The sequence below is a fragment of the Marmota monax genome, unplaced genomic scaffold (assembly GCF_021218885.2).
Source record: "Marmota monax isolate L192 unplaced genomic scaffold, Marmota_monax_Labrador192_F-V1.1 WCK01_AAM20220418_F8-fsc00086, whole genome shotgun sequence".
In the NCBI taxonomy this organism is placed as follows: Eukaryota; Metazoa; Chordata; class Mammalia; order Rodentia; family Sciuridae; genus Marmota; species Marmota monax.
Window position 1 is genome coordinate 1,787,009 of NW_026693086.1, and position 21,572 is coordinate 1,808,580.

Sequence of the window (21,572 nt, forward strand, 5' to 3'; positions counted from 1 at the left end):
GTCCCAAAAGCAATGTATGAGTGCGCCTTTTCCCCACATCCTCGCCACTGTTTATTGTTGCCTGTAACAGTTAGTTTCTATAGACTTTCTTTTCAAGCAAGAGATACAAAAAAATTTTTTTTTAATTTATTGAATTTGGGTGCTGGGGATGGGACGCAGGGCTTCACACATTGTAAGCACACCCCCTACTATCGAACTACACCCCGAGGCCAGAAAGTGTCCTCTAAAAGAGAATTTAAAAATACATTCGAGGAGCATTATGTAAAACAACACACAGATCCAACAGATCCCACCCAGCGTCCTCTCCCCTTTACTTGAGTTTGTGGAAGTTTCTGGAATCCCCTGCTGCGCATCGCCCCGTCCTGGTTTCCAGCACGGACACAGACGTCCCTTGGCTTTTCTATTTTTTTCGGTGACTTCAGTGGAAACTGGGAGGACGAGAGCCGGACACCCAACGTGGAGGCTTGTCCTCTCCGCTCTCGGTCACCTCTGTCCCCTATTTTTGGAAGCTGCCTAAGAAGATTTGTGAATGGAGCAAAAGAACCGTGACAGACGCTGCCCATTCGGGTGACGTAGGACCTTGGGGGTGAGGAGTTTGGGGAACCTCCTTCCTCCTCCCTCAGACGCGTCGGGAATGTCCCTTGCCTGTCCTCCTTCTTACCGCCTGTCTGGTTGGAAACACACGGAAGCCACCACGCTGTGACAAGAGCCCCAGTCACGTGCTGAACGCCGGGAAGGTCACCTGTCTCTCTGGGCGCTTTCCGCGTATCATCAGCTGTCAGTCACGAGTCTGCAGAAAGGGACCTTGTTCCGCCTTGTAGGTGTGAAACGCCAAGGCCCAGGGCCCAGCCACGTACCTGGGGCATCTTTGACGCCAGGGCCTTAGAGGGACAAGGTTTCTTCAGAGCACTTTGGGCAGCTTTCTACAAAGAAGAGGAACACTGGGAAGTCCTCGGTCACCCGAGAGCAGCCCGCCCACGGCCAGGTGCGAGATGGCGACCCACATAAAGTGGACAGAAACAGAAACACTGGCGAGGATGAGGGGGACACTGTACAGCGGGGGATCGCCGTGGCCCCACCTGGAATCAGAATGTACCTAGAGGACAAAGAGATAAAAAAAACAATGATCGAGCCATATGACCAAGAAAGTGTGTGTGTGAGTATGTGTGTGTGAGAGAGTGTGTGAGCACATGCACACACACGTGCAGAGAGAACTTCATGTCCTCTATAAACACGGGGTGTACCTTTTCCCCCTTGATGTCCATGGAGTACAGGTCAAGTGTCCCCATGCGTGGGACTAGAAGTGTTTTGGACTTTGGACTCTGATTTTGGACTGTTTGCACATTCATAATGACATATCTTGGGGAAGGGACTCAGTCTCACACAGTATTTCACATACACCTTGCACACATAGGTGGCAGGTAACTAACTGTATGCACCATTTTTAGTGAATTTGTGCATGAGGTGAAGTGTCACAGTTGTGGAATTCTCCACCTACATCATCATGTCGGTGATCCGACAGGTTTGAATGTTGGAGCGTTTGAGATTTTGGGTTTTTGGATTAGGGATGTACAACTTGTACTTACAAAAATATATGGTGTCCTTGGTTACAAGCTCACACACACACACCAGAAACCCAAACCCCAAACCCAACAAAACAAAAGACTGCTATCGTACCGGGGATTGAACTCAAGGTACTTACCCACTGAGCCCCATCCCCAGCCCTGTTTTGCATTTTATTTAGAGACAGGGTCTCACTGAGTTGCTTAGGGCCTCCCTTTTGCCGAGGCTGATTTTGAACTTGCGATCCTCCTGCCTCAGCCTCCCTGAGCTGCTGGGATGACAGGCGGGCGCCTGGCTCATCATGTTTTTTCAAAGGAGAGCTTTCTATAGGCCCCCTTCTCAGGGCCACTCCACAAAACAGTACCAGACAGCACGTCGTGGAATCTCAACTGACCCCTGTCTCCCTTTAGGTTTAAGCTGCTGAGCCAGGAGGAGGGCGAGTACTTCAACGTGCCTGTGCCGCCCGAGGGGAGTGAGGGGAATGAAGAACTGCGGCAGAAATTTGAGGTGAGGCTCCTTGCTTTCTGCGGTGACGGGAACCAGGGTCTGCAGTGTTCCATTTCCCGTCCTTGGTGGGGTCCGTAGCAAGGCCCGTCAGGACTCAGCCTTTGCAATACGTTCCCAGAGAACTCCTGGGTCGACTTCAAGACCCTGGGGCAGTGTCTCCTGTCCTGGGACAGTGTCCCTGCCTCCCGTCCTCATTCGGATGAGACATTTCCTTGACGTGGGCTCATTCACTTCCCAGGTTATTTTGAGGGTGATTTGGACTAAGTGTGTGGGAAAGGGACAGAGTAGTGATGTATTTCGGAGGCCAGGTCAATGAGGCTGGTGGACAGGGGGATCTGGACTTGAATCCATCGTCAGGACGGTGCCAGACAGGGGGGTGGATGGGACCAGTGACCTCATGAGATGCCCCTTGACTCTGACTGTGGGCTATACAGCTGCTCTGCTCCGACCTCAGAGAAGCCCCTTCATTCGCTGGGGACACGCAAGCCCCGTTGTTAGTTAGGAGCAGCGTGTGCAGGACACATTCCAGTTTTAAAAGTAGATGTTCTGAAGCCCGGCGCGGTGGTGCGCACCTGTCATCCCAGCGGCTGGGGAGGCTGAGGCAGGAGGATCGTGAATTCAAAGCCAGCCTCAGCCAAAGTGAGGCGCTGAGCAGCTCAGTGAGACCCTGTCTCTAAATAAAATGCAAAACAGGGCTGGGGGTGGGGCTCAGGGATCAAGTGCCTCTGAGTTTAATTCCTAGTACAAAAAAGAAAGAAATAAAATGTTTTGGGGAAGATGGGTTTGAGTGTATATACGATAGTTCCACAAGGGAAAACACATAAATTGTGCATATAAATTTAACGTACAGAATCTTTTGGGAAACCATCAATTTTGGATAAACCACGATGACCTGCTAATTCTGGAAAAATGTATAAAAAAGCAGATCTAAAATGAGGTGAATGATTATTATTTATTAGATAATCACCCAAGAAGATTGAAAAATTAGTTGGATGTGGTGGTACCTGCCTGAAATCCCCGTGATGCAGGAGGATCGCAAGTTTGAGGCCAGCCTTGGCAACTTAGTAGGGATCCTGTCTTAAAATAAAAAATAGAAGGGGCTGGGCTATAACTCATTGGTAAAGCATCTTTGGGTTTAATCAGAAGGAAGGGAAAAGAAAAGAAAATAGATAATTGAAAAATTATGGCCAGGAAAAGTTCAGGAGGTCACTGGTCCCATCCACCCCCCTGTCTGGCACCGTCCTGACGTTGGAAAGCGTTCAGGTATTTTGAGAACACAAAAGGAGTACAGCTTTGTCTGAGAAGACAGGGAAAATGTCCGAGAGAAACTGAAATGGAAGTTAGCCAAGTAAAGAGAGGGGAAAGAGCATTCTGTGTAGAGAGAACAGCATGCGCAAAGGTCCTGTGGTGGGGTATTACAGAGAAACTGAAGGCTAGTGGGAGCACAGCAGAGCTAGCCGAGGGTGGGTGCGTCCAAGGTCATGCCAAGGAAGTGTGTGGGCACCGACTCGCAGGACTGAGCTGGCCTTGGCAAGGGTTCTGGGTTTCATCCCAAGAATCATGTTGATTTTTTTTTTTTTCAACTTGACAGAAATAACTCGTGAGTATCTCTGGGTCCCTTGTCTTGAGCTGTGCCCTCCAAGCGGCTCTGATGGTGGAGATGGTTCTGAATAGAGTGGGGTCTCCTTTCCTGAAAACAAGTGAAATAAACAGGCTTAACCTTGGGCTTATCAGTCCTTCTCCAGTGACCTTGATCTCTGAAGGTCATTCCCGTGGAACCTGCTCAAAGCCAGACGAATTCATAAAAGCATCTTCCCGCCGTGCAGAGCTGAAAACTGGACGCTTTGAGAAAACCGAGGACAGAAAGGCAGTCCTTCCAGAGATGTCCCTTTGTCTCTTGTCCCCCCCCCCGCCCCCGTCTCCCTGATGAGGTGGGATCCATTTGCTGCTGTGTTAAAACGGCAAGATCATGGGTGAAAAGAGAGAGAGAAACAAAAAAACCCCAACAAAAACCAAGGCTGCTATTTTCTTGTATAAAATGAAGTCTCTGTTTTGCAAAATGATTTCTTCTGTCCTGGGGCAGCTGGGGTGACAATCCAGAACACCGTGGAAAACATTTTCTACACAAATAGAGCATTCGTCTGGGCCAGTAATTGGCTTGAAGTGAGGGACTATTTTATCTGCATGCTGCAAAAATATGTCCCTTTATTTCTAAGCAAGAGCCTGCGGACGCTTGTTTATGCCTGAATTATAATCGCTGCGTCCCGTAGTTGTTGATTAAAAACAAACAAAAAGAATGTTTCCAGCCGACCGGAAATTGTTCTCAGGCACACAGAGGGATTTCAGTTGACCTTGAACGTGAGAAATGTAATCCCTGCGCAGTAACCAATTAGCACCCAGAAGGACTCAGAAATTACTGTCAAGCCTCTTATCTGGAGGAATTCTGAGGGGCCGTAAAATGGACCTGCTGGGATTGGGGTAATGGAGTCATGGTAGGGTGAGCCTGGTGCGGTTCACACCTCATCAGGTGGTGTATTTCGGGATGCCAGACCTGGCTCTGGGAGGCCTGCAGTACCTGACCGTGGCCTTGCCAAAGGGGCCAGGGAGTGGGGAGACTCTTGGGGGGAGTTTCCAAATGGGGATTTCTGACAGCTTTGATTTTTTGAAAAATTTAACTGAGTGCTTATTATGTGCCATTCATTATGCCGAGTGCTTTACAAATCTGAACTCGTCTTAACTCCCCTCCTCGACCACCCTGAACGATAGGTGCTGTTATCATCACTCCTGTTTTTCTTTTGCAGAAAAGGAAATTGAGGTTCAGGGAGGTCATTTCCCAAGGTCCCCAAGCTGGTCACGGTCCCCCGGGTTTGAGTTTCCCCCAGAAACAGACCATAATGAGGATTCCATCCAATGCAAGTGGGTTTATTTAGGGCTTGATCCCCGGAAGTGCTTCTTCTAAGGAGGACGAGGAAGGGAAAAAGAGAAGGAAATAAGCAAATACCAGGTGCCAGGGAAGTTCTAGAATGTTCCGGGAACACCCTTTCCGGGTCACAACCTCTGGGCATGCCGACTTGCCTGGCCTGGAGTGGTTGGGCGTTTGCATCTAGCCTGGGCCTGTTTGTCCCCAGTACGTTGCAGTTTCTGGATGACTTACGATCCCTAATACAGTGTGACTGCTGTGTAAATAGCTGCTCGGCGGCGCTGTCTGGGGAACGGTGGCGAGGGGAAAAGTCTGCACATGTTTAATATGGAGATGATTTTTTCATATTTTCCTGGGTAGTTTGGATCTGCAGAAGGTTGGATCCACGGAGGCGGAACGGCTGAGACCCAGGGCCCACTGTATTAACCAGCACGTCACCGCTGTGGGCTACTGGAGTAGAATCCTGCCCAGAACGCGTGCTTGGGTTTCCCAATCCAGGATCCGAGGGATCAGCCCCAGCTCTGTCCCGAGGGCTGCCTCCAGGACAATCCACACGCCAGCGCTTTCCACGCGCCCTCCTTGCGGGCTGTGCTCCCATCTGCAGCCAGAGGATGCGCCCCCAGGCAGAGAGCCACAGGTGTTGGCAGAGAGCAGCCCCAGCTGTGGGGAGGAGCCAGCCGGAGGGTCTTGGCAGGGGGGACCCCGGTGGCCGCATCATCTGGGCAGCAGAGCCCGGTGGTTCTGCGCAGGCTGCTTGGATTCATATCCCAGTTCTGCCTCTTCCTTGCTGGGTGACCGTAGGCAAGTTGCTTCACCTCTCTGAGCTTCTGACTGGCCATCTGTGAAATGGGGAATTGCAACACCTCTTACCTCCTGAGGTTATGGAGGATTCCATGGGCTCATGGGTTTAGAAGTATCCTGCATTCAGAGAGGTGCCAGGTGCTGATGGTGCTGTGGTGGTCAGCTTCCCGTCTCCGAATAGATAAAGCTCAGAAGGTGATTCTGTTTGGGGTTGGGGACAATCTCTAGGGACTCCCAGCACACAGGGGTCTTTGCCTCTGCTGCTGCACAGCAGGGAGACCTGGGGTCGCTCTCTGTAGGAACTGGATGATCTCTGTCAGAGCCCAGGAGCCTGGCCGCTGAGGGTCCTTGGTGGTCCCCTGGAACTTTCTGGAAGCAGCATGGCCATCTGCTCAGAAGTGCTCTTCATCTGCTTCCTCTTTGAGCACCAAGTTCTAGGGCTCTCAATTACAGACCTGAAAGGCCACCCCAGGGGATTCCTGTTTCTGAAGGGCTACCCTAGCCACCAAGAGGAAAGACGGTTTTCATTTAAGGCTCAATTTTGCAAAGTCCCCTCTTTGATGGAGTATCTGCCAGGCACAAGGCTGTTTGGAACCGTGGGATGTTTAGGAGGACCCGTGACAAGTTCTTGTTCTCCTGAAGCTCATTGTGTTGGGGTCACAAGCCCAGATGTTTCAGGAGCCCGGCGGATACCAAGAAACGGGAAAGGCTACTCCAGCCAGATCCACTGTTCCCAAAGAAGCCCGGAAACTGTTTTTTATAAGACATCTCCTGCCTTTCAACAGTGGGCATCTGATTTAAATATTAAAACAAGAGCCAACACTGAGCAGAACAGACCAGCAGCATTGTTAGACTTCTGACCTGGATTCTAGAAGTCCCAGTGACGTGCTGGGTGCCTTCATCTTCTGTTGCTGTAACAAATTACCTGAGGCTACATGCTTCAGAAAGAAAAGAGGGCGTCTGGGCTTCCCATTTTGGAGGCTGAAAGTCCGACCTCAGACAGTGCCATCCATCTGGTCTCTGAGGAGTGCCACCTTGCCTGGGTCACAACGTGGTGGAGAAACAGAAAGGGGACAAGGGACCTGGGTGAATGCAGAAGGGGTCAGGCACACGGGGTGGCTTTCCTGGTAGCGACCAGCTGTTGAGGGCACTAACTCCACGAGACCAGCATTACTGCCTTCAGAGGGAGGCAGCACCCCAGCCACCTACCACCTTCCACCAGGACCCACGGTTCGGGGCCCCCCCTCCTGTCACATCATCTAGCACAGAAGCCTTTGGGACACCCACCTGAGCCCTGTCCAGACCAAGCACGAGCCCTGAGCAGAGTCAGGAGAGAGACCCGGATGGCGTGAGGGAAGGGGGCTGGCAGGGCTGGGTTCAGGGGAGCGAAGGGAACTCGGGGGCCTCCAGGAGGAGGCTGCTGGCTGCTCCCCACCCCCCACCAAGCAGAGCCGAGCCGAGCAAAACCCCTCTCGGGTGGACGGGCCCACACTAAAGAGAGGGACAGGATCTGGGAGCCCGGGGCGGGCAGGGCTGGGGTGTCCCCAGGTCGGGGAAGCTAGCGGGCGGATCTGAGGGGTCCTGAGGCAGGGCTGGAAGGTGGGAGGCAGGAGCCAACGAGGCCGTGGGAGGGGCGGGCAGGGGGAGGGAGCGCGTTAGGGTCGAGCCAGACTGGACAAAACCCTGGGCTCTGGACAGGGAGGATCTGGGGTGCTGCAAGGACATGGTCCAACCACTCAGCTTCTTTCCTGGGTTTCTTTCTTTTACACCATCTCCCTGCAAATCAGATGACACCCCGGTTTACATGGCCTCCTCTTTGCCTGTTACCCCTGCCTCTCTGTCTGTAGTTCACCTACCTTTTTTTTGGGCGGGGGGATGGATACTGGGGACTGAACTCAGGGGCACTCGACCCCTGAGCCCCATCCCCAGCCCTATTTTGCACTTTATTTAGAGACAGGGTCTCCCTGAGTGGCTTAGGGCCTCACTTTGGCTGAGTCTGGCTTTGAACTTGCGATCCTCCTGCCTCAGCCTCCTGAGCTGCTGGGATGGCAGGAGTGCGCCACCGCGCCCCGGTGTAGCTCCCCTTTCTTAACCCGGGGCCCGCCAGTCCAGCAGCTACTGATATTGACACTCTGCATCCCCGAGACACTGAGACCCCAACACGGTCTTACTACGAAGTGATCCATCAAGTGCTTTCACAGGGGTTTAGCTGGAAGCCCCCTCAGCAGGAGGTCCCTCAGCAGGAGGACGAGGCCCTCAACCTTGGGTGGCGATGGCCAGGCAGCGAGACAGGGCCCGGGTCCAGGCTGCAGAGTGGACGGACGTCCAGAGCCCTTTGCCAAGTGCAAGGAGCCAGCCGTGAGCACGTCCAGTCTCTTTGGTTCCATTTAGAGGACATTCAAGAGCCACCAGAGCTGACCTCCGGGGACAGAAATCGGCAGACAATGGCCTTTGTAGTTTGGGAGGGGGCATCTTCGGGGGCCACTCTGAGAGGGATGGAGACCTCCCGGGTCTCGTTGGGGGGTGAGTTGCCAGAACTCACACCTCGACTGTTAAAAGGCCACTCTTCATTTTAGTCAGCTTTTGCGCCGCGGTGACTAAAGGACCCGGCCAGCGCCGCTGTAGAGGAGGAAGGGTTATCTGGGGACTCACGGTTGGTTCCAGAGGTCTCAATCCAGAGACGGCTGGCTCCATTCCTCAGGGCTCGAGGTGAGGCAGGACATCATGGAGGGAGAGTGTGACCCAGGGTGGTCGGGAAGCAGAGAGGGACTCCACTTGCCAGGGACAAATATAGACCCAGAGCCACGCCCGGGTCACCCCCTGGAGGGCCACCTCCTCCAGCCACAACCCCCGCCTCCGGTCACCCCTGTCAGTCCCACCAGGGATGAATCCACCGATTGGGTCAAGGCCCTCACAACCCTGTCATTTGTCCTCTGAACCGTCTTGCAGTGTCTCACGCGTGAGCTTTTGGGGGACCCCTCACCTCCAAACCATAACAGTCACAAAAAAGAGATAATGTGACGGCTGGGTCCTTGGCCACCGTCCCTGGATGTAGCACACGGGAAGATGGACCTTGTGGTTTTTAAGCCGTTATGGGGGAGGAGGGACCTCGGCATGTCAGACGGGTCCTGCCTTCCCACCCTCCTGCCCGCCCTTCCCAGTGAGCCCCCTGCCTCAGAGCGCAAGCTGGGGACTGGTGTTCCCGTCCAGCTGGCCCTGCTCCTCCCCATCCCTCCCCCAAGATTTCTCAAATGCACCCACTTCATTCCGTCTACACTGACGACCCTCGAATTCAGGCCCGTCACTTCCCACCCTGAAAGCTGCGGTCCCTGCCTGATGGTCTCCCAACTCCTGTCCTCCAGTGGAGCCCTGGCCGCCCCTCGGAGGGACCTTCTGAATGTCACTAGATGGCACCGAGGCCCTGCCGGAAACCTTCAGCAGCTGCAGGTCACGCTCAGGGTCCACCCGAGATCCTTCCTGTGTCTGCGGCCTGGGGTGCTCCAGCCGTGCGCACGGCTCCGGCCTCCAGTTCCTTACTGGGTCTTGCTCTCTGATTCAGGAGCACTGTCCCTGATGCCTACGCCAGTGTCCTCTTTCTCAGCAGGAGCAGGTACCAGGGATTGCACTCAGGGGCCCTCGACCCCTGAGCCCCACCCCCAGCCCTATTCTGTATTTTATTTAGAGACAGGGTCCCACTGAGCTGCTTAAGGCCTCACTGTTGCTGAGGCTGGCTTTGCACTCGCGATCCTCCTGCCTCAGCCTCCCGAGCCCCGGGGATGACAGGCGTGTGCCACCACGCCCAGCTCAGACCTGTCTTTTGGACCCACCGTGGAGGGCCTAGACCTGGCTAGAATGCGCGTGGGGATCTGCTGTGCCCCGATCTGTCCTCAGCACCCTGCAGGCTCCCCCTCCATCAGTGTGCCTGGACTGGATGACTCATCTTCTCCCCTGGCCTTCCAAACCCCAGAAAGGTCTCCGTTGCCTCCTTGTCTCTGAAAGGCGACTGAGTAACGTGACAGTAGTCACAGCTGCCGTTTGTTGAGCGTCTACTATGTGCCGGGCGCGTGCAAAGGGCTTAATGAACCTGCTGTTCATGGCAGCCAGGAAGCAGAAAGAAAGAGCAAGAGGCCAGTGTCCCATAATCCCCTGTCTGCACACCCTCGGTGACCTAGAACCTCCTACTGGGCCCCAGCTCTCATAGGCTCTCCAGGGGGCCCCGCTGAGGACCGTTGGGGGACATTTCCACACTACAGCAACCTTCAAGGGCATGAAAAGCAAACGGCGCTGGGTGACAGGGGAGAAGGCCCCAGAAGAGAAGGGGCCGGAGAGCCAAGCCACTCGGCAGCTGCCGGCACTGTAACAAAACACCTGAGGCGGTTGACGTATAAAAAGGTTCATCTTGGCGGACGGTGTTGGAGCTTCCAAGATGGGGCAGACCAAGGCTTTGGGCCCCTTGGGTGTGAGGGAGGGTCAAGGCGAGAGAGAAAACCGCTCGCCTCATAGACAGGGAGAGGAAAGGAAAGAGGAAGGGACCGGGGTCCTGCAAGCCCCATCGAGGATGTGCCCCACAAAGACCTAAGGACCTCCCGCAAGGCCCCGCCTCCCACAGGTCCCACCACCCCTGAGAGCGCCCCCCGGAGGACCAGGCGGTCCACACACTGGCCTCCCACCCGCTGGTGACGGCCGAGACCCGAGGGACCAAGGAGAGACGGAGGTGCCCAGCGTGGCCTCCAGGTGTCGGGCTCGCAGGTGGCCCCCCCGTGTCAGAGGTCAGGGGGCGTGGGCAGCAGGACACAGCGGCAGGTACCCGCGTCTTCCTACCAGCTGTCCCCGGGCTCTGATCCTGTGTCCTGTGTGCTTCTCCCTGCAGAGGGCCAAGATCGGCCAGGGGACCAAGGCTCCCGAGGAGAAGACCACCAACACCATCTCCAAATTCGACAGCAACGGCAACAGGGATCGGATGAAACTGACCGACTTCAACTTCCTGATGGTGCTGGGGAAGGGCAGCTTTGGCAAGGTACAGTGGGACTCGGTGGCTGCGACCCCTGCGCAGGGCGCACCTGGTCCTGGGGGGTGGGGCTTGCCTTCCAGTTGGGGAAAGGGGAGAAAGTCAGCAGATCCACCCAGCTGTTGGCAGGGGGTCTTAAGAAATAAGTCAAGGGCTGTGTCACAGAGAGCGATGCGCTCCAGGTGATCAGGATGTGAGCTGAAGGAGGACCGTGAACCAGCCACACCTGCAAAGAGCTAGGAAGGAAAGGGGCCCAGCAGAGAGAACAGCCCGTGCAAAGGTCCTGTGGTAGGGTAGGGCTTGGTGCATTGTAGTTGCCATCAGAAGGTGTCGGCACCAAGAGGACAGGAACGGGAGGGGTTAGGACAATGATTTCACAGAGGGGAACAGGAGCCTTCTGAGTCATACAGACGGACAGGGCTGGTGTCGCAGCACCGTGGGGAGCCACCGTCTAAAGTCCTCAGGTGACTTCCTGTCGCAATAGAACCGATGGTCCTTTGTTCTCTGCTTGACTTTGTCCTTTCTCGGTTTTCTTCCTGCCACTGCCTGTCACAGTGGTGGCCCCGAGTTCCTGGAACACACCAGTCTCTGTCATCCCTTCTGGCTTTTGTGATGCTCCGTACTCCCCCGGGGCTTTGTGCGCCTGGCTCCTTCTCGTGACTCACATCTCAACGCAGACGTCCCTTCTGAGAGGGCCTCCTGAGGGCCACCATCCGGTCCCCGTCCTGTCTGCTCCTCGATGCTTGGATTTCTTGATGGGTCTGTCCCTCTCCTCTTGCTAAGATCTAAGGTCTCCAGGAGGGGGGTCTTCTCTGGGGGGCACCATCGCGTCTCCAGGACTCCCGGGGGACCCAGGTGAATGCACACATCTTTCTCTGCCTGTGGCCGGGCCCGAGAGGTCATTCTTCTAAGATGAACCAAAGGATCGGGGTCCATGACCCAGGGCTTGAAGAGTCTTGGCACGGAGTGGGATCAGAGAGTACGGGAACCCGGGGAGATGGCCTCACCGTCCTGTGGTCCTCTTGGTGACAGGACCGGGGCTTGGAGCTGGCCCACACCGCGGTGCCATGTTTCCCATCACCTCTGAGGAGCCTGGGTGGGGGGGGGATGGGGAAGCAGGTGGCGAACTTGAACTCAGGTTGGGGATCCGTGGACTCGGAGAACCAAGAGGTTGTGGGAGTAAGAGAGTGTGGGATCCCAGGAAGAGAGGCCATCGCCAGTCTACAGAGGGGGGTGTAGCAGGTGCTCAGTAAAATGGTATGAAGTCAGTGAATGAAAACGGTGTCTAGCCTGGGCAGGGAACAGAGGCGTCGGGGGGACCAGGAATAGAAAATAGACGGGTGAGTCAAGAGAGGTAGCCCCACGGCGGAGCCTTGGTCCAGCGTGGGCAAGGCCCTGGGCTCCATCCCCAGTAACGCAGAACTGAACCAAAAAAGATATTTAAAATGTGAAGAAGGAGGGACACGCTTAGGTTTCAAAGATGGAGTCATTTTTCTGATGACAAGGAAATAAATGGCCTAAATGAAGGAGAGGTTCTGAGAAGCTGAGTCCACGGGGAGGTTTTGGTCTTTGTTTTTGGCACCGGGGATAGAACTCAGGGGCACTCGACCACTGAGCCCCATCCCCAGCCCTATTTTGTGTTTTATTTAGAGACAGGGTCTCCCTGAGTCGCTGAGGGCCTCTCTTTGGCTGAGGCTGGCTTTGAACTCGCGATCCTCCTGCCTCAGCCTCCAGAGCCCCTGGGATGACAGGGTGCACGGGCCGCGGCACCCGGCCGTTGGGGGAGTTTTTAAAGATTCAGCTTGAAGCTGGCTGCCGTGGCGACACCTGTAGTCCCAGCTACTCAGGAGGCTGAAGCAGGACCGTGATTGGAACCCAGGAGTTTGAGGCTAATCCGGGCAACGTAGTGAGACCCAGGCTCAAAGAAAAACAGTCCGATTTTGTGTATATATATATATAAAATGATTCATCATTGAAATCACATCAGAAGGATAAACGTGGAGAAGCCTTGTTCCCACCCAGGAGCGCATCTTGCCACCGCCCCCCAACAGCCGCCGCTACCCGCGTGAACCTGGGTTGACTTCCCTGCAACGTCCTCATCTAACACTCTGGTTCCTGTCCACGCTCGCGCCAAAGTTGGTGTGCCGCGACCGCGTTTTTGATCATTGAACAATACAGGTCGGAGAATTGTCTTGGGGAAATGAAAGTTCTAAGCGGGGCCTCGTGGAGAGGACGGGGATGGGGGGCCGGGGGGCCGGGCGTCGTCGCGGGACGATGGATCATTGGAGACATGGAGAGGATGGACCGTCTGTTTCCATGGTGACCGTCCTACTAATTGAGATTATACTATAATGGTACTAATTGAGATTATACTATAATGGTACTAAGGGTGCTAATCCAGGCTGGGGATGGAGACCCAGTAAGTCACGAAGCAACAGCCACGTCACCAAAAGCAACACAGCATAGCACACACGACTGCGATCCTCGGACTCACAGAGCTCGGCGACTCTGGCTTTGCCACCTGTGGTTGTAAGTGAAGGCGGTTTTAGAGCTGAATGCTGGCCCTGAACATGCCACATGGGCCGGGCAGGTATGAGTGCGGTGACCCCGGCCTGGGAAGGAATGTGTCCAGCAGAGAGAACAGCAAGTGCTAAGGTCCTGTGGTAGGTCCTGTGCCCCTCTGGATGGAGGAGCTCGGGGTTCCCACCTCCCCTCCCCCAGACCCTCGGTGTCACATCTGTCCCAGAAAAACATGCTCTCAAGCACTGTCATCACCTGTGAAGGCCAGGAGGGGATGACGTGAGCATCTCACCGAGACCTGCGGAGATGCATCGAGAGAGACTCGGTGTGAAGCGTGTGAAGGCCACTGGATCCCAAATGCGCCACCCACTTCCAAACTTTCAAAGGGAGGGCAGTTGGGAGTGAGCTGTCCTGGTGGGTCAGGGCCTGTCTCCCTGGGCTCCTCAGCACCTCCAGCCGACCGAGACAGAGAGGCTTTCTAGAACTTTTACGACAGAGCCTCCAAATACACTATTCATTTATTATTTAATGTCGCATTTTGTAGTTTGATCCTTAAACTCCTATTGGGGATACTTTGAAGCTGTCGCTTGGCTTTGTCCATGTCTAGACCTTTTGGGAGTCTGACCTCTGTGGTTGTCAAGCGAGGCCGGGTTATAGCTAGACTTCCATCGGGCCGGGGTGCACCGTCCAGGTGGGTTTCAGAGTTTGCCTTGTGAAGTGACCGCAGCCAGAGCCTCGGACAACAGACGCCCAGCGTGAACCCAGCCCTCTCTGCCTTACCAACTCGACGCCTCTCACTGTCATCCACTGACCTGACAAACCTCCACTCGATATTTAACTCATGCTCATATATTGCTGGTCTTCCGAGACTTCAGATTTGCTCATGGTAATGTTTTGTCTGATCTAAATCTGTTTAAAAACAAAATATCCTGGGATATATCCCAGTGGCTCGGGAGGCTGAGGCAGGAGGATCGTGAATTCAAACCCAGCCTCAGCCAAGGCGAGGCCCTAAGCAGCTCAGTGAGACCCTGTCTCTAAATAAAATACAAAATAGGGCTGGGGATGGGGCTCAGTGGTCGAGTGCCCCTGAGTTCGATCCCTGGTACCAAAAAAAAAAAACCGATTCAAGAGTAAAGTCCCTTCCCACACACATCCCACACACCTATGTCTGTCATCATGGAAAGACATAATTTCAAGTAAAAATAAAACCAAACCATGCTGTGTATAAACTAAATGCCTTTGTGCATAATGCTCACGATTCCTACACTTGTTGAACTTTTCCTCCAACCTTTTGTTTTGAAAAAAAAAAAATTACAGAAAAAATGAAAGAATCACACAAGGAGCCTGATACCTACCTCCCAGGGTCTACTCCTAACATTTGACTCTGTTTGCTTTATCACGTGTCGGTCTATCCTTGCATCTACCGACTTTTTTTTTCTTTTTTTGGAGCCAGGGATTGAACCCAGGGACGCTGAACCACTGAGCCCCATCCCCAGCCCTTTTTATTATTTTTTTTAAATTTTGAGACAGGGTTTCACTGAGTTGCTTAGGAGCCTCATGAGTGGCTGAGGCTGAGTTTGAACCTGCAATCCTCCTGTCTCAGCTTCCCAAGTAGCTGGGATAACAGGGTGTTCTGCTGTGCGGCAGGGCTCAGCCTGCTTTTTAATGCATTTCCCAGCTAATTGTAGACCTCAGTCCACTTTACATCCAAACTCCTCGGCATGCAAATCATTGAGCCAAGACTCAATCTTTTTGATGATCATCTTAAGGTAAAATTTACATGCGAGCAAATGCACGTATCTTCAGCGTATCATTCTGTGAGTTTTGGAAAATGCATACTTTAAAACACAGCAAGGATATAAACAGTAATCAAAAAAAAAAAAAAAAATCACACTGGCAGATGTTAAAACGCAGCTGCTGTGTACCCGCCACGGGAGCCTGGGGGAGAGCAGGATTTGCCCTCGTTCAGGTCCGCAAAGGCTTCCACGAGTGACTCAGACCGAATCAAGAGGAGGCGTTAACGAGGCAGAGAGAGTAAGTGAAAATCTTGCAAGGTCCCCTTCTTCCCACTGCAGCATCCTCTTGGTGAATCTGCCTAGAAGTCAGGGTGCCTAAGCTTCTATGAGGGTGGATTCTGCTGCTGTAACAAGTAGACCCCCGATGTACCCTGGCTCAGATGCAATGGAAGTTTGGTTCTCGTCCTCCTGACAGCCTAAGGCGGGTGTTCCTGGCCCCGCCCACTCTCTCCATATGGCCAGAAGAGACGAGGTTCCTTCCCTCTTCTAGGGCTCCATAAATCTCGGGGGCTTTGTTTTCCTCTGCATTCAGAGGGTGGAGGGGGAAAGGGAGTAGCGAGCAGGCACAAGCTGCTTCTTACAGCCTTGGTTTTGGAAGTGGCCCTCCTCACTTCTGCCCACACACTATTAGAGAGGCTCAGTCACATGGCCACCCGCAGCACGAGGACGGAGACCCTGCTTCTCAGCTCTGGTTGGATTTTTTTTTTTTTTTTAATTTTTTACAGTGACACAAAAGAACTTCTGACTTCTCCCTTTCGAACTCCCCCAATGTATCACCCCCGTCCCCAAACGAAGAACTCCCCAGTGCCTCTTCTGGGTGACATTTCCTTGTGTGCAAATCATGGGAACATGGCAGGTGTTGGCGCTGCTTTTTTTCCCTGAAACATTGCATAAGCCAGGAATAAATCAAGAAGAAAGAACTCAGCAGCTTGCGAAGGCAAGAGGGAGAAGTAGAGTCCTTGGAAACGGGGTGCCCAGGTGTTCTAGAAAACCCACCCTGTGCCGCGGCTGCACCTGAGCTGCAGAGAGGCGGGAGAGAAACCATCCAGGGCTTCGCTGGGCTGCAGTAACGCCCAAGAGCTGAGGATATCCAGTGCCCACATGTCCCCAAGGAAGCCACCGAGGGTTGGGTACCGGCTTCTAAAACCAAGTGTTCCTGGAGGGCTAGCCTTTGGTTTAGCGTCTCCAGGGTGCTGACCCCGACGTCTCTAGCTCAAAATTCAGATTGAACAGCGAGGTGGTGAGAGCCTTGGCCACGTTTCCCAAATATTGATAATTCATGCACCTGTTTAATTTTTGCCATGCATGTGCCTCCTTTTAAGGAAAACATTTTTCTTTAATTTGGCTTTGTCTACCCCTCCCCCCACTCCTCCTCCTCCTCCTCCTCCTCCTCTTCCTTCTCCTCTTCCTTTTCCTCTTCCTCTTCTTCTTCTTTTCAGTACTGGGGCTGAATCCATGGGCGTTCTACCACTGAGACACATCCTCAGCCCTTTTTATTCGTCATTTAGAAACAGAGTCTCGCTAAGTTGCCCAGGCTGACCTTGAACTTGTGATCCTCCTACCTCAGCCTCCTGAGTCAGTGGAATTACAGGCGTGGGCCTTTTCTTCTTCTTGGCACAGCTCTAAACAATCCTATAAGTCAAAGCACAGGTTTGACGAACCGACCAAATGTCTATTTTAACAGGCTTTAGGAGAGCTTATTAGCTGATGGTACTAGAACCGCATTTTGTAGGAAAACGTCTTGAAGTCTCATGCTCCTGGGATGATTCAGCACCTTGATGACCACCGTGTTTCTCAGACCGTGAAGTCTCTGCTGTGGTTGTCGTGCACACCTGGAAGGCATAAGTTGTCTATGATCCCCAGCCTCCCCGTATCCTTTAGACGAGGACCATGCTTCCTATTTCCTGCATCCTTAAAAGTGATCTTGGTCTCCCTCCTCGGTCCTCTACTCTGTATAGATCCAGAGAACCCATCCGCTTTCTGAAATCGGATGCCTCCCCCACCCACTCATTCCTCATCCTTTGGCATGATGAATTCTCGCCTCAGCAACTTTCTGAAACACCTGTTAGTGAGCTCTTGACTTTTCACCATCCACATCTGGACACAAAACTGGGCGGCTTGTCTGTGAAAGCAGAGGGCAGGGAAGAGGGGATTGGGACTAAGATTGGAATCCGTCGGCCATACTGGAGAGAAGTGTCACTTCTGTAATAACTGCTCACTACGGGCATCATCCACCCGAGAAGTGTTTACTGAGCATCTACTATATCTTAGGCACTCTTCTAGGTGCAGAGGAAACGGCCATGTACCAAACAAAAGTGTCTGCCCTCCTGGACTTAGGTTCTGTTGTTGTTGTTGGTGGTGGTGGTACTGTGTGTCAGCTCTGTTCTAAGTGCTCTACAACGTTGCTACTTTATACTCTCATTGCTCTATAATGTTGGGACTGTTATTCCCATTTTATGGTTGAGGAGAATGAGATGCAGAAAGTCAAAGTTAACTTGCCCCAATCACAAGCTAATCCATGCCATTCAGTGGATGGGGTTTGACTTAGAGATGACGAGTCGGGCCCTGGATGGCTTGATACTCAACACAGAGGTCACCTAGGACGTCACCAGCATGTTCTAGGAGATTCCTTCCTTTTTGCTCACCTTTCCCACCAAGTGCCTCATGGAGTTGGCACACCTTGTTTCCACTGAAAGCTGCTACCTCAGACGGATCGCAAGCCCACGGCGACGGAGGGGGTGACGGAGGGGGTGACAGGGGGCTGACGGAGGGCTGGTGACAAAGGGCTGCTGTGCATTCTCTCTCATCCCTGTGCTGGCCAGGTAGCCATCCGGGGGCAAATGCCCACTGGAAGTGGGCGTCATCTGCAGGGATTCCGGAGAGGGCCACTGAGGGGGGCTTTGGGCACTGCCCTTCGGTGCGGTGCAGGCGTCCACCCCCTGGGATCCTCCAAGTCCTGCAGGCTACTCTAGGATTGGCACTTGCTCCTCAACGGGCTCTTTTGCAACTGCCAACCTCCACTCCTACCCTTACCGCCCACCCCCGCCCATCCCGATCCCACCCACACCCTCCTTCTCGCCCCGTCATTTACTGAACACCTGCCGAGATTGTCGGGGACCGTGCTGTGAATTCACACGTGTCACATCATAGTGATTCTCAGGACGCTGCAAGACGGCTTCGATAACAACCCTGTTACATCATAACGCAGACTGTAAGAGAGGTTGAGTGACTTCTCCTAGATCACACAGCTGTGAGGAAGCGAGACCTGGACGTGATGAACCCAGCAGCCTCTTTCCATCTCCAACAGCGCTCTTCACCTCGGGGTCCACGTATCTCCCAGACACTAGTCTTTTTACCCTTCACTCTGCCTCCCCCTATTTCTCTATCGCTCTTGGAAGCAACTTGTTTTGAAACTGCTACAAGATCTTCATGATATCAGTAGGTTCCTCTTTCCTCCACAAATAAGAGTCCAGAATGTTATCTTGTGATTTCAATGGTATAAAGACAAATATATTATATCATATATCAAAACATTTACTTCAACCTTAAAGTTTATTTTTCCATTTGGATTTTTTTTTTTTTTTTTTTGGTACCAGGGATTGAACTCAGGGGCACTCAACCACTGAGCCACACCCCCAGCCCTATTTTGTATTCTATTTAGAGTCAGGGTCTCCCTGAGCTGCTTAGCACCTCACCATTGCTGAGGCTGACTTTGAACTCGCGATCCTCCTGCCTCAGCCTCCAGAGCCGCTGAGAATACAGGCGTGTGCCACCGCACCCTGCTCCCTTTGATGTTTTAAAAGAAATTAAAGCACCTTCATGAACTTCTGCAAAGACAGGGACCCCCAGCCCTGCCTGTTCCGCTCCTGTTCTCCACACCAGCATCCCCACCCGGTACCCCTCGGCAGCCTCCTCCCCAGGCTGAAGTCCCCAGAATCCAGGTGCTTCTCTGGCAAGCTCTGTGGTCACAGGAGAGAAATCCAGAGCTCCGAGCCTCAGACTGCAGCGCGTTCTACCAGAGCCAAGTGCAGCCCTGGATTTCCACAGGGAAAACAAAATGCCTGAGGAGATTAAAAGGCAGTTTAGTGGGTAGCAGTAACTAAGGCCTTCTCTAAAGCTTTGAACTCCAGTTGTGGGAGTCTATCCTAATTTTAATCTCATTAGCCGTATGTCTCCACACACTCGCACACACTCGCACACACACACACATGCACACACGCACACATGCACACACACGTTAGGCGTGGTTATGTAACCTACAGACAAAAGCACTTCCCGGCTCCTCAGTCGTTTTGCTATCTATCTTCCTGCACCATATGGCGGATTCCTTTATCTCGTGGCTCACAGGGAGCTCAACGTCGCTGCTACCTGTTCCCTTAATCCTCTTGCAGAGGACCTTTCGACATTTGCTGTCTGATCTTGGATCCCTGCCTGCTCTTTGGTTCTCTCCCCACCTTCCCCGTGGCCCCCCAGACCGCCATATGCGATCCTGACTGCTGGACGGTTTCATCTTCCCAAGTCCCTCTCTCCCCGGTTCCCAGGTCTCTCCTCTGGGGAGTGGCTGGCTGCTCCTTCTGACCCCGCTCCTCAGCAGATGGTGAATCACAGAGTGAGATGAGGTCCCTTGTCCTCGACACGGTGGATTGTATCAGGGCAAAGAAAACATTGGGGACCTATGTCTTGCACCCCTCTGTCTGCTCCAGATAGATTGTGGGGCCAAAGTAGGTGAAGGGGGTGCTTATGGGAAAGGTTGGAATGTTCCTGTGCGTCTCGCAATGCCCACGGGGTTGGTGGTGGGGTGTCCTGCAGCCCCACGGGGATAAGCAACCCATATCTCTGGGGTCCCCAACCTGTCACCACTGTCCATCTCTATGGTCACGAGTCACCCTTATCCCTTCTTAAGTCTCTGTGCCTAATTCCCAAATCTAGACTATCCTAGAAACCTAAAATCCCAGGAAGGAGACACTGCTGGGCCCCTGTGGCTTTGGGATCCGTGTGGTCCCATTAGCTGTGCTCAAAGAGGAGGGTCACAGGAAGGAGGAGGGGAGCCCACCCTGGGGAAAGCAGATATGGCCTGGTCACTTTCTCTAAGAGAAGGAAGACAGTGGCCCATTTGGGACATAGGCCAACTTGGGAGTTTCCTCGATGTCTGGACCTGCTTTAAAACGTCGCCTTGTTCTTTGGGGAGGGGGGGGAGACATCTTCTCTGCCACACAGAGAGCAGATCCGTGCAGATTGCAACCAGCCGGCCCTCGGGGTAGGCATTCTGCTTCCACAGATGTAGGTGGTTCCCAGGGGGACAGGTGCCAGGGTTTGTCACATTGTGCCCTGGCCTCCTTGAGGGGATGGATGCTGTGTTTTGACAATGGGAGCTCATCTGAGTGTCTACAGGGTGCTGCTCATTTAACCTCGACGGAGGTCTTATGAGGTAGGCTCTGCGACCCTCTCCACTGAACAGATGAGGAGACAGAGGCAGCTGTACAGAGGGAGCACCCGATTCTCACCCCGGGAGGTGCAGAGCCCGCCCCGTACCCAACACGATCCATTTCTGCCTGGAAAAACCCGTCCTCCATTAGCAGCGTCTGCAACTTCAACTACAGAGAGAGGCTGCTGCTCCCGGGGCTGATCAGAGGTGGGGAAACCAGGGGCTTCCTTTGTGCAGCCTAATTGTCCCATGAATGACAGACCCGGAAGGGTTTCCTTGCATTGTCTTGTGGTAAAAGGCATCCATTGCTGGCTTGTTTTCCCAGGAACCCTCTAGAAAACAGTCAAATTAAATCGGCTTTTATTTTAACCATCCAGCTTTGTCAAACACGACTCAAAGAAATTGCACTAAGCCATGCGTGTCACCAAGGTTTATTCTATTTTATTTATTTTTTTCTAGGAATTCCCCCCTCCCTACTTTTTTTTTAAAATTTTTTACCCCTTGCTTTTATTTTTCTTTTGGAGTGAGAACACTAACGACCTGCCTCAGCATAGTTCAGCGACACAATACAACATTATTAACACGACTTACCCTGCCACACAGGGAATCTCCAGTGCTAATTAATCTTACAGTGGAAACTTGGTATCCAACCTCTGCCCCACCCCACCCCACCCCGAGTCCTTGTCCACTACCTTTCTACTTTGTTTTTTCTGACTATTTTAGATTTTTGCAGGGAAGATCCCCTGGCCCTTGTGTTACTGCGCCTGGATTCTTTCCCACGTAGCAGCAGGTCCTCCAAGTTCACCAGGGTTTAATTTTAGCCCAGAAGAACCCTTCAATACCTAAGAATGGATAAATATCAACTCTATCCAGGTCACCAATCAGAGCTGATCGATAACATCCCAGAGTGTCGAAATCGTCATTCTTGGGGCGTTTTCTTATTACAAGCCAGTGAAACGTTTCTCCTTTTTAAATATTTTTACGAGCGCGTGGATCTGTGCTCTTATTAACCTGTGGTTCTGACGCTGTCGT

At 53.1% G+C, this 21,572-nt stretch overlaps 1 protein-coding gene across 3 annotated transcripts in view; it reads left to right on the plus strand.

Annotated features, from left to right (window-relative positions):
- Window positions 1–21,572, plus strand: part of Prkcb (protein kinase C beta) — a 303,273-nt gene that overhangs the window by 216,557 nt on the left and 65,144 nt on the right. For all 3 annotated transcript variants that reach the window (XM_046454415.2, XM_046454414.2, XM_058582629.1), the window contains 2 exons: window positions 1,974–2,070; window positions 10,662–10,808. In XM_046454415.2, the coding sequence (XP_046310371.1) occupies window positions 1,974–2,070; window positions 10,662–10,808 (244 nt within the window). The remainder of the gene's footprint in view (window positions 1–1,973; window positions 2,071–10,661; window positions 10,809–21,572) is intronic.